This window comes from Anser cygnoides, chromosome 2 (genome assembly GCF_040182565.1).
Source record: "Anser cygnoides isolate HZ-2024a breed goose chromosome 2, Taihu_goose_T2T_genome, whole genome shotgun sequence".
NCBI classification, from domain to species: domain Eukaryota; kingdom Metazoa; phylum Chordata; class Aves; order Anseriformes; family Anatidae; genus Anser; species Anser cygnoides.
Window position 1 is genome coordinate 98234126 of NC_089874.1, and position 13469 is coordinate 98247594.

General features: G+C 40.3%; 1 protein-coding gene across 3 annotated transcripts in view; it reads left to right on the top strand.

The window, feature by feature from the left end:
• GABBR2 (gamma-aminobutyric acid type B receptor subunit 2) overlaps positions 1-13469 on the top strand; it is a 477610-nt gene that overhangs the window by 429056 nt on the left and 35085 nt on the right. For all 3 annotated transcript variants that reach the window (XM_048079587.2, XM_048079588.2, XM_048079589.2), the window contains one exon: positions 8553-8663. In XM_048079587.2, coding sequence (XP_047935544.1) covers positions 8553-8663 — 111 coding nt within the window. The remainder of the gene's footprint in view (positions 1-8552; positions 8664-13469) is intronic.

Genomic DNA, 13469 nt, shown 5'->3' on the forward strand with positions numbered 1-13469 from the left:
GTTCAGGACACTGCTAGGGAGGGTCCCTTGGGAGTCAGTCCTGAAGGGCAGAGGTGTCCAGGAAGGCTGGACACTCCTCAAGAAGGAAGTCTTAAAGGCTCAGGAGCAGGCTGTCCCTGCATGCCATAAGACGAGCCGTCTGGGAAGAAGATCGGCATGGCTGAACGGGGAACTTTCGCTGTGTATTCGAGAGAATGAGAGAGTTTATGACCGGAGGGAGAAGGGGCAGGCAACTCGGGGAGATTACAAGGAAGTTGCCAGGATATGAAGAGAAAAAATCAGGAAGGCCAAAGCCCAGCACGAGCTCAACCTGGACGCTATGGTCAAGGATAACAAAAAATGTTTTTATAAATATATTAATGGAAAGAGGAGGGCCAAAGAGAATCTCCATTCTTTACTGGATGCAGGGTGGAATATGACTACAGAGGATAAAAAAAAGTCTGAGGTTCTTAACGCCTTCTTTGCACCTGTCTTCACTAGCCAGACCACTTATCCTCAGGGTACTCATCCTGCCAATCTAGAAGTCTAGGATGAGGAGCAGAAGCACCCCCCCCCCCAGGAGAGACCTGCTGCTCCACCTGGACTCACAAGTCCGTGGGGCCAAATGGGATCCACCCAAGGGTACTGAAGGAGCTGGCGGAGGTGATTGCCAATCTGCTTTCCATCATCTATCGGTGGTCATGGTCATCCAGAGAGGTTCCAGATGACTGGAGACTTGCCAGTGTGACGGCCATCTATAAGAAAGGTCGTAAGGACGAGCCAGGGAACTACAGGCCTGTCAGACTGACCTCGGTGCCAGGAAAGGTGATGGAACAGGTCATCTTGAGTGCAATCATGCAATGTATGTAGGACCACCGGGGGATCAGGCCCAGTCAGCATGGCTTCATAAAAGGCAAGTCCTGCCTGACCAACTTCATCTCCCTCTATGACTGGGTGATCCACCTGGTGGATGAGGGAAAGCCTGTTGACGTAGTCTACCTAGACTTCAGCAAGGCCTTTGACACGGTCTCCAACAGTATTATCCTGGAGAAGCTGGCAGCCCATGGCTTGGACAGGTACACTCTTTACTGGGTTAAAAACTGGCTGGACGGCCGGGACCAGAGAGTGGTGGTAAACGGAGTAAAATCCAGTTGGCGACTGGTCACCAGTGGTGTTCCCCAGGGGTTGGTGTTGGGGCCCATACTCTAAAATCTTTATTGACGACTTGCATGAGGGAATTGAGTACGGTACACGCTATGTAGGTTTGCAGACAACCCCATGCTGGGGGGAAAGTGTTGATATGTCGGAGAGTAGGAAGGCCCTGCAGAGGGACCTGGACAGGTTGGATCGATGGGCAGAGGCCAATGGGATGAGGTTCAACATGGCTAAGTGCTGGATCCTGAACTTTGGCCACAACAACCCCATGCAACGCTACAGGCTTGGGGAAGAGCGGCTCAAAAGCTGTGCAGAGGAAAAGGATCTGGGGGTGCTGATTGATACTCGCCCGAACATTAGTGCCCAGGTGGCCAAGAAGGCCAACAGCATCCTGGCTCGTATCAGGAACAGTGCAGCCAGCAGGACCAGGGAGGTGATTGTCCCCCTGTACTCTGCTCTGGTGAGGCCGCACCCCAAGTACAGTATTCAGCTTTAGGCCCCTCACTACAAGGAGGACATTGGCCTTGGAACATGTCCAGAGAAGGGCTACAAAGCTGGTGCAGGGCCTGGAACACAAGTCCTATCAGGATCGGCTGAGGAAACTGGGGCTGTTTAGTCTGGAGAAGAGGAGGCTCAGGGGAGACCTTGTTGCTCTCTACAACTACCTGAAAGGAAGTTGTGGGGAGCTGGGGGTTGGCCTCTTCTCATAGACAACCAGTGATAGGGCTAGATGGAATGGTTGTGCCAGGGGAGGTTTAGGTTAGAAATTAGGAGACATTTCTTCTCAGAAAGGGCAGTCAGGTATAGGAAGGGGTTGCCCAGGGAAGTGGTGGCGTCACCATCCCTGGGGGTGTCCAAGGAAAGGTCAGACCTGGCGCTTAGGGACATGTTTTAGTGGGTGACATTGGTAGTAGAGTGATGGTTGGACCAGATGATCTTGAAGGTTTCTTCCAACCTTAACGATTCTATGATTCTATGATGATTCAAAATAGTAGTGTGTAAACGATTACAGATGGCTAATTGCTTATATTAGGACTGAGTTGCTGTATCTGAGTAATTTTCTGTTATTACAAGTAGCACTGTGTGGTAGGTACCATCCTATTCTTTATTATTATTATTTATATTGCAAAACAGCCATTTTGGTACGTGGTAACTTCTGTGTGCACCTACCTGCTTACACCAGAAAGCACGTGTGCAAAGCGTACATGGGAATTAGGGCTGAAGATGCATCTTGCTTCTGTTCTTTTCCATAAAGAATAGATTGAAATTACCTCAAAAGCAGTGTTAAAAATAAATCCAGGGCACAGGATGGGAGGTGGAGGGCAGTCCCTGTGGCCAAGGGGCAGTCTTTCTCTCTGGCAAGCCAAAAGGCCTTGGGGAGCCAGCCCCAGAAAAGGGGCCCTCAGCTGTCCTGACCCTCCTCCTTCTTCCACAGGAGGGCATCTTCTAGGCAGCTTCCAACACAGCTGCCTTGGGCCACGCATGGGCCACTCACACTGGGCATCACAGAGGATTGCTGAGGTCACAGTGGCCACCACTGCCCCACCTTTGCTCGGGGCCCCCCTTCTCTGGAGAAGAGGAGTCTCAGGGGAGACCATATTGCTCCCTACAACTACCTGAAAGGAAGGTGTCGGGAACTGGGGGTCGGCCTCTTCTCACAGATAACCAATGACAGGACTAGAGGGAATGACCTCAAGTTGCTCCAGGGGAGATTTAGGTTGGAAATTAGGAGACGTTTCTTCTCAGAAAGAGTAGTTAGACATTGGAACGGGTTGCCCAGGGAAGTGGTGGAGTCACTGTCCTTGGGGGTGTTCAAGGAAAGGTTGGACGTGGTGCTTAGGGACATGGTTTAGTGGGTAACAGTGGTGATAGGGTGATGGTTGGACCAGATGATCTTGAAGGTCTCTTCCAACCTTGGTGATTCCATCATTCTCTGATTTTCTATTTTAGTATCCCTAGTTGTCCCAAGACTCTAAAATAAATAAAAATACATGAAGAAAAAGTCTTTAAATCAGTGTTTTGGATCAGTAGACAGTTACAGAAATGACTGACATTCTCAATTAATCTTGAGGAGAAATGAAATTGGTCACTGAACTGCAAGAATCCAGTAACAGATTTTTAGTCAGCTGAGCTACTAGGTAACATATAAAGTGTTTAACAGTGTATCTGAATACTGTCAGCTACAGACAAAGAAAAGTATGCTTTTGTGTTAGGTTGATTACCAAATTTTTAGTTGGAAGAGTCTAGGTGAGCTACCCTAGCATAGTATTGCATTTGCTATTTTGCATTCATGGAAGCTATGACTTCACCAAGTAAAAAAATATAGAAAACAAAGAAGATCAATTTCCTGGCCAATCTCTTTTTCATATCCAAGTTGTTTTGGCCTAAAAATATCCTCAAATAATTAAGTAATTGAAAAGTAGACAGTCTCTGTTTCTTCTTTTTCTCTTTTCATCAGTAATTGAGAGCCTGGATAAAATATACTGCATATAAAACCTGCTTAAATTCTTTTCTGAAACACCTTTCCATATGGATATGCAGTTTAGCAGAGAGGAAGGTCTGTTACAATGTGCAAGTAAATGTAATTTTTTACAGCATTTATAGTAAAAACTAACTATAATTATCCTTGCAAAAATGTGAATTTAAAAAAGAAGTAAGGGCAATCTTCTAATTTAGCAGAGTCTGGATTTTTAGATAAGGAATCACATTTGGTCTCCATATGACTGATACGACTGCCAAATTTAAAATGCCAGAGATGTCTAATTCATGGTGCAGAACAATATACACATAGTATACAGTCATTATGCCAGTTAGATGGAGACCATTTAAAGGGAAGATAAAACAGACTGTGGGATGGCGTATGAAGACCATTTTAACGGTGTGACAAAAGAGTATGATCCCGTATTTTCCTATATGATGGGAACTGCACAGTTTATTTTAAACCTAGTAAACAGAAGCTGGAACTATTTACCTTATGTTTCATATCCATCTTCAGAAAGGCTGAGGCCCAATGTTCTAATTTTCTTACTGATGAAACTACAGCTGTAGAAAAGAAAAAATATACTGGAAATCTGCAACGTATTTTCTTAGAAAGCTTGGTGAGATCCTCCACCCCATGAGTTGTGCTATGCTGCAGCACCAGAACTGTGTAAATAAGGTTTATCTGCTATCCTTGCAACATGATCTGGCGATATGTCCACCTAGAAGTGCCCTCAGAAGGTCAAGAATTTTTGGGTACTGTGTGGTGGCACAGTGTGAAAGGAAACCTTTTCACTGGATGAAATGCCTCAAGGAGTACAGACCCTTTCTCCTTTTAAGTCTTATGAGACTCCCTTAAGTCCTATAGAGAAAAACTGGCATTAAAGATTCAAAATCTGTCAATAATATATTTGTCGTCATACAAATATCTTCCCATTTTGCAGGTTCTGTTCCAAATGGATTTTGGCTAGTACAATAGCCCCTACAGTGAAAAATAAATAGTAGTTCTAGATGAAAAAGGGAGACATAGACAGTCTTTATATAGATCAACTAACATCATGCCTAGGTGGTACAGGTGCCTCAGGGTGGTTTGCCCTTTCTTTCCACACCTCAGCCCAAGCCAAGGAGAGCTGGCCACCACACCACTGACGTTTCTGCCATTGAAACTGCACTTTCACTTGATTCTCATTGTGACTGTTTTTTTTCGTTTGTTTGTTTGATTGATTGATTGATTTTGATGTGGTATGGAAATATGCGAGGCACTCAGCAGTTTCTGTCATTGCCCCTGCCCTGGTCTCTTGCAAATTTTCCTGCTGTTTCCAGATGGTTTTAATCTTTACTCCTCCATCTGGCAGTAACCACTTAAGTCCTTTCTCACCTATCATGAAGAAGATCTGCCAGACCACCAACAGACTGAAGAGCAAAGAAAATAAAAAGGCAACCCAACTCCAGAGGTGACAAGTAACAATTTGAACATGCATGGAAAGCGTGTATAATCGTTTTGTAGGTTTATCTGTTCACTGGCTTGAGTTGCTCCCTAGACCTAGCAGATCCAATGTAAAACAAGCATTTTACTGGAAATGATACACAACTCCTGTATGAAGTGAGCGGATTAAACTGTTTATGTTCAACTGCTGAAAACATTCCAGAAATTGATGTCAATGTCAGAAACCTTATTAGGTTTCAGAGGAGGTAGGAAAGCTTCAGCCTAATCATAAGATAGGAGGTCTTCAGGCTTTTGAGAATGACATCTGAAGGGCATTTAGATTGTTTTCTATAAAAGGAAAGGGCAAATTTCCAGTACATATATAATCACTGGTAGCATTTATGTTGTCATCCTCTCTAAAGCAGTAAAAAAGTGCACAAATGGTGGATGATTAGAGAGGTCAGTGAAGTGCTCCATTCAGCTGTAATTGTGGAGTTTTTAAAAATTCTTTTGACATCAGAAAATATCATGTTTTTTTAACTCAGCTTTTTGCTATGATTAGTTAATTCATGTAAAATCAGTAAAGAAACAGAATGGCAAATTAAAAGCAGTAAACCAGGAATGTCATTTTGCACTAGTGATAAGTAATCAGCAAAATAAGTTCACTCTAGAATTACTGCTACCTTCCAACACTTAACTCCAAATGCACAAATGCTCAACAAAATTTGTTTAATATGCTACCACCTTGCAGATCTGGAAAGAAGTGTTGTCCCGTGTACAAAACTGCTGATGCTGCAGAGAGTATTCTCTGTTTTCCTGCTCCCTCTGGAGCACTTCACAAGACTTTCTTATCTCACATGGAAGATGTGGATACACTGCATTATTTAATCAACATTTTTTAAGTTATCATGGCCTTGTAAAATCTGGCTATCTTCCTATTAGGGAAATGATGTGAATCCGTTCTCTCTAATAGGATTTCAAAACAAGTTGTGTTTTCCAGTTCATCATTTTTCTGCCTGAGTTTTTCAGTTTTGAGTAATGAATGGACATATGCTTTACAATTTTGAAGCAAATTTGCATTAGAGAATAACTACATAGTAGAAATAAAAAGGTTATCTGCAACTGACCAAACAGGAGTTCAACATTTCAGTAATACTTTTCAAAATAAGGAATAATTCCAATTACTAGTACTTGGTTAAAAGTGGTGGGATGCTTCAGTCAAAGCATGAGGGGAGGTTTCAATCCAAGAACAAGGGAAACAAAGCACTGCACCCAGTGGAAGCTTACATTGTTTGTAAACCTCTTCATAAAAGTATGAAACTGGAAATACGCGATAGAAAGAATGCAGAGCTGGGGAACTGAAGGGACAGTCCTGTGGCAACTCCGCAGTGTGAAGAAAAAGTCATTCTGATGACCATGATTCACCTTAAATTTTATGTAATTTCCATAATTCCAGACCATGAGGAGTGGCATACTGTAACATAAAGATTAAAAACAACAACAACAACAAAACTAAAACTTTATATTAATCTCAGGCATAATTTAGAATTTCAGAAAAAAATGTGTCTGTAATGCAGTCCTGTTCACATGTAAATTACATATTTAGAGCTATATTTGATCAACTTATAACACAGACTTCTTTTCATACTAGTCAAAAATGATGTTGTAACAGAAATTTTAGGACTGGACTTTTATCATTGATCAAGGAGAATTGGGTAGCTGTACTGATCCCCAGACCAACATTTGTAGCATCCAAAATGTTGTACTGCTACTTCATGTTGTCACTCATTTGAGTTCTGTGGTCAATGATTATCTGCTTTCCATCAGCAGCTGTCAGGGTGGAGCTCTCAGGGACAGTAAATATTGCCTTCCTGATTTCTATTTTATTTTAGGAGATATTTTTTACAAAGATCTTTATTCTTCTGTTCAGGGTTTCTACAGAAGTCCAGAATAAGAATTGGTTTTAAATGTTATTGTGTTGCTTACTGCAGGATTTGCAAGGAAAGTTACAAATCCTGGGACTGTGCAGTGCACAGCACAAGGCTGTTTGTTCTTCTTTTATCCCCGTGTCTATCTCTTTATTTGTTACATTTTTATTTATTTATTTATTTTTACACTATATGAGTCCAGGAACAATGCCTCACATCCAAAAAGTTTGATGGAGGAAACAACTGAGCATTAATGTTGTTACCACTAAAATCTATAGCAAAATTCACACTAGCATCAAAAGCAGCAAGCATAAGCTCTAGCAAATTACTTAGACCTCTCTAAAGTCCTTCACCTACAATTCTGTGTTTCAGTTGGTGGAAATGTGATTTTTTCCTTAGCTTATGTAATAATCATTATTCTCCTGCATGAGACATTTTACTCACGTTTTTTGTCACAAAGGGAAATTGCAGAGCCTACAGGGACAACCAGGTACAGAAAGTTATGTTTGGGTTGATCTCACTTTAGCTGAAGATCAGATCCAGTGTTTCAAAGCAGAAAGCAAAAATAGCTTTCAGGATTTCAGAGTATTCTGTAAAGCAACACTGAATAACAGCACACACAGCTCTGAATAGCCAAAAGGAACATTCTCTGGTACCTAACAAAAACAGCATCTCTTAGAAACACATATAAGAAGCACCTTGTGTTCTTAAATGATGTACACCATTAAAAAGCAGTTTCACCATAACCTAGTCCATACCCTAATTGTAGGCAGCATAGTATCTAGTACCTGTTTGCTCTTTGTGCCGTTTGATTTATTATTATTATTTTATTATTTGTTTGTTTGTTTGGGGGTGTTTGTTTTTTGTTTTTGATTTAAAAAATGAGAGGTTCTTGCAGGTTTCTCTGAGCATTAACTATAACTTCTCCCTCATTCAAACAGTCGTGGGAGTCTGCAAGTCCTTTTGATTCTGTGCTTTTATACACTCTGCTTTCAACAATGCTACAAAACTTCCAGCCATATTAAATTTTGCACAGGTTTGCTCCAGTTTTTTGATGATTTATACTCCCTTCTAAGCTACTGCTGCAGTTTCCATAGTAAATGGTCTTTGATTTAGCTCATAGTTATCATTGAGAAAACATCTAAAACACAGCAGTGTTTCATACATTGTTTATCAGCCATTTGCCAGTGACACAAGAACTGCAGGTGAAAGGAAGGATGACTTCAAGTACATTTATTTTCATGGCTGTATATTCAAGCTTTCTGCCTTGTAAAAAAAATAAAAAATCCTAAAGCTGATAAATGTGACTGACACTGTTAAAGAGAGTGATTTCAGACATTTTCTTTCTGTTTTGCAATAGAGGTGACCTCATCCACTGGTAACTATCATGCAGTTGTTTCCTCTGATCTTTGCTTTTTACTACATTCCTTTGCAGGTTCTTGGGACTGCAGCCATCACAGGTTTCTTTTAAGTTGTTAATGCGTATCCTACACATCCTCAGTCTACTGAGAATAGACTTAACTACCTTTGAATCTGTGAATAGAGATGAAATCTGAATTCAAATATTTCAACCTTTATTTTTATAGCCGGACCCTGCGGGCAGAGACATCTCCATCCGACCGATCCTGGAGCACTGCGAGAACACGCACATGACAATTTGGCTTGGGATTGTCTATGCATATAAAGGGCTGCTGATGGTAAGCATAGTTTGTTCTGCATAATGCTGCTTTCAAGCTGCTATTTACTGGTAGGCATGAATGGAATTATATTTGCTTTCCTGATGGCTGAGAGTGAGTTAAAACTTTCTTGAATGCATCTTTCATAATTGGGCCTCCTCTGAAGTTTATTAAGTGGTAATATGTGGATATAAGAATACATAAAACTAATAGAACACTAATAGCATTAAAACTGAATGCTATAAATACACCACAAACCAAGAAATTAAATAGTGAAAAGATGGGTCTATGAATGAGACGACTTAGTAAACTCAGCAGGCTGATCATCTGAATTCCTTTACGTTCTCCAAAAGGGTGGGGCTAGCTTATTCTAAAAGTTTGCCTCTGAGTTGGAAATGTCCTTCAGGAATTGTCACAGGATATGTGAGATAAATTTGAAGTCAGAGTCAAAATAGCCCTGTTTTCACTGAGACCCATCTCTAACAAAAAAAAAAACAACAAAAGTTTTGTTAATAAAAATGAAATTCAAGAACCAGCAATCTCAAACCTTGATAGATTTTAAAAAAAAAAAAAAGTAAAAGTGACCATTCATGATTAAAAGCTCCTGAGAACCTAAGCCTGAAGGCTTTTAAAATATCTGATTTTTGACAGCACTGACCAGCTGAACACCTACCTTGAGCTAAGCCCCATCTGGATCCTAAGACTAGATAAACATTTGCTTACACTGCCTGAAGGGTTCAATCTGTTCTGTGCATTTGTAGCATGCCTGCTCACTGGGACACCCATGCAAGACTGGGTCAGCTGCTGCCACTCAGCACTGCTGGTGCTGCTGCCTTTGGGAAGCCAGGGAGAGCAAGATGCTAGTGCCTGGAAAGCACATCTCACTGCTCTACAGCAAATGGCTGCTCTACCAGGCTGCAGGGTCCTGCTTGTTTTCACACTGCTTTTTGCAGGCTGAAAGATCTTTAAATACGCAACACAAAGTTCACAGGAAGGGACGAGAGCTTTTTCTGTTTATTCCAAACACTCAGTTGCTTTGTGGTCAGGCTGGTCTGCTGGGGGGTATCTTCAGGCAGAGAAGGGGGTTGCACTGAGCCCCTCCACTTCCTCGGCTCTGATCCTGGAGCTACTCACCAGAAGAAAGCCTTCCTACCTTCCCATTTAAAAATTAAATACAAAAATATGACTAGCTGTAGACGCCTATTTTTAGGAGGGTGTCCAAGCAGGCTGTGAAACCAAGAGTTATAGGACATACATGATCACCCCACAGGGATCAGGATTTAGGAGACATTCCACATCTCAGCATTTCTTACTGGGTAGCTGAATGTAGCTCTGGATTCATGGCAACCACAGCATGCAGGACGGCATCAAGAGACTTTTGGTTTGAGGGCAAGGCTGCCAGAAGTTAGGAGCAGTGACACTGACCAGCACTGAGGCCACAGTTTGACAGTAAGATAGCTAACTAAGATGTCAGCTTTAGTACCCAGTTGCTGACAAGGTATTTAACCTTATCGCCTCTTTTCTAGCATATTCCTTGATTACTATTCAGATGTATTTGTCAGTAAATTTCTCCTCTTAGAGTATTTTTCCCTTTAAATACTTAATTTTGCAAGAGTTTTTTAGGTAATATGTTAAAAAGAATAACTGGTTTTCCATACTTTTACTGCTTTCCAACCTCTTTGTACAGAAATTTCAAACAGTTCATTTCACATTTTCCCAGGTAGAAGTTGTCAGTATTCCCTATACAATGGCTAAAGACATTTTTTCCCTGCTGTTCTGTTCAAAAAGCAACATGTAAATAAGTTTGTTTTGTATAGGGCAGTGTAAATGAACAAATGAAATTAAAATCCATTAAATAAAACACTGCAGGGTTATTTATTTATTTTTTTTTTGTAAAAATAGCTTTAGTAATACTTTCAATGAAAAATGCCATTTGTTAGTAGAGACAGGAAAAATAATGTTAAATATTTTTAAAAAATTAAAAAGAGGTAATTTTCTTTGAAATGTTTATTTGTATTAAGTTTGTTCTGGACAGTAGTTAAACTGCACTGGTTCTCACTGGATCATTGCACTAGATTGGTTTGTCGTCAAGTCATTTTACTGTATTCTACAAGATATGTGACTCAGTTTGTTTAAGTTTGCAAATGCCATTTGGTATTAGTCATTATAATTATTTCAGGCACACAGTGTTTCATAACCAGCAGTGAAATATATACTTTTATTATTCCAATGCCATTTATCACATAAATCTCTATATATGAAAAAGAAAGGCACTGTAATGAATTGATCAAATAATTGCTATGGTGTCCCACTCTTCTGTAATGCATACAACTGTGTTATATGAGGAGAACAGGATTGATACTTTTAATCTCATCACCATGTTTCAGACTTTTTTACACCAGATATAGCTTCCTTTTGGAATAGTAAAACAAAACAAAACAAAGCAAAACAAAACAAAATCAAAACCAAAACAAACAAACAACAGAACTTCTCACATTACTGTATCATTTTATAATGCTTTATCTAATATGAATCTCAGCAGTTTGTAATAATAAGATATTTATTTATTTATTTATTTATTCACATACTTTATAGTAAGAGCTAGTATTGGCAACTACAGCACAGTGCAATATTTAAGGTAAAATGACTTATTGATTTCCTTGGGCCAAAATTATGTATGGTGAATTCTTGTCTCAAATTGAGAAAACAGAAATTAAGTTAACCTAGAAAAGTACTTTTCCACTATGGTTTGAACATATAGACAAACACTGTTCATGCTTGTGACCTAAATGCACTAATACAGTAAATAAATCATTCAGGATAGGGCAGAGCAGAGAAGGGCAGGATAGGGCAGGGGAGGCAGGGCAAGGGAAGACAAAGGAAGCCATTAGTTGCCAGGAGGAACAAGTTTCTTCTGTATGAAAGTAAGCAAGCATTAGAAATCAGATTCATAGTTCTTCAATTTCCTTTAAAGTCATGCTTACTAACTGCATGAAAGCCTCTCAGTTTTTGGCTTCAAATTCTTCAGGACTGGTGACCAGAGGATAATAGAAAGATTCACAGATTCACAGATTTCTCTAGGTTGGAAGAGACCTCAAGATCATCGAGTCCAACCTCCGACCTAACACTAAGTACTCCACTAAACCATATCCCTAAGCTCTACATCTAAACGTCTTTTAAAGACCTCCAGGGATGGTGACTCCACCACCTCCCTGGGCAGCCCGTTCCAATGCTTAATAACCCTTTCGGTAAAGAAGTACTTCCTAACATCCAACCTAAAACTCCCCTGTCGCAACTTTAGCCCATTCCCCCTCGTCCTGTCACTAGGCACGTGGGAGAATAGACCAACCCCCACCTCTCTACAGCCTCCTTTCAGGTAACTGTAGAGAGCGATGAGGTCGCCCCTGAGCCTCCTCTTCTCCAGGCTGAACAAGCCCAGCTCCCTCAGCCGCTCCTCGTAAGACTTGTTCTCCAGACCCCTCACCAGCTTGGTCGCCCTTCTCTGGACCCTGAATCTTGCCTTTGTCATTGCATTAGTCTTTTTAGTGACCTTGGCCAACCCCCATCCTGTACTGGATGCAGTTTTTTCACATCTCAGGTTCAGCTCCTAAAAGGCTACGTGCAGGCTCAAGGCCCCTCTGTGATTACATGGCGACCATCAGTTGCAGCATGTCTAATTTTAATTTCTGATGGTGTAGACACAGTTGAAAACTACCTTTATTTTGCATATTCCAAAGGATGATAGAAATCACATCATCTCGATCTTGCCAGTGCTGCATTACTCGCATTGTTCTGGGCAGTATGAATTTATTTTCCAATCTCAGAAAGAACAATACCAGATTAAGGATGGATTGGACTCCTCTAGGGTACTTTGTATATTAATCATACACACTGGATTTGTCTACAGTTTGATTCCCCTCTTTCTGCTAATGCATTTAATTATCATTAGATTTAAGGTGTTCATATGTTGGAAGTTTAATTTTTTGCTGATGTAATATCACATATTACTGAGAAACACAATCTCAAGGTCAAGGTATATTTTCAACTTGGCCATTGCTGTGCATATCAAAACCTACTTTTGCCATGTAAACATTAACATATTTTTTTAGAGCTGTAACTATTATTACTGACCACTTCTGATACACAGTTTTTAATGTATGGTCCTTAGTTTACCTTGCTAAGGACAAAAATATCATGGTGGAGAAATGAAAAACTGATGCATATACATGATGGGACTTGGTAGAGGTCACTAAGAGGACTGATAAGAACAAGAAGTCAAATTCCTTCTCGTGATTCACATTCCAGTGTTCTGTTTTGGTCACTATGGTTGACACGTTGCACAGCATGACTCTGTAATTGATTTATGATGCTAAAAAAACTATTAATTCAACTAAAATATATCTTTGTGATAAATATTCAATCTTAATTTCAAGTTTGAAAGAATCCCTGTACTTCCTGAGGATCTCTAATCAATAGGCAGAATTTTGTCTAGCTCTGGCTAAACAAATCTTGGTGGGTCCTGCTTATCTATTATCCCTCTTTCTATAAAATAACCTGATATGTTTATTGCTAAACAAACTACCCTGAGTGTGGCCAAATTTCTGTGACTTTTATAAAAATCTTACTGTGTTATGAAAATGACATCTATTAATTGTTTACCCTTCTCCACCTTTGCTTCCTCTGTATCATTCTTAGCAATTCTGTTATAGTCTACTTCAAGTCAGAAGTAAATGTGGGATAGCATTAGGTTAGGAGTTTTTGTAAACCTATCCATTTTCATTGCCTTCTCATTCATACATGTCTAGATCTATCACTTAGATTTCAATC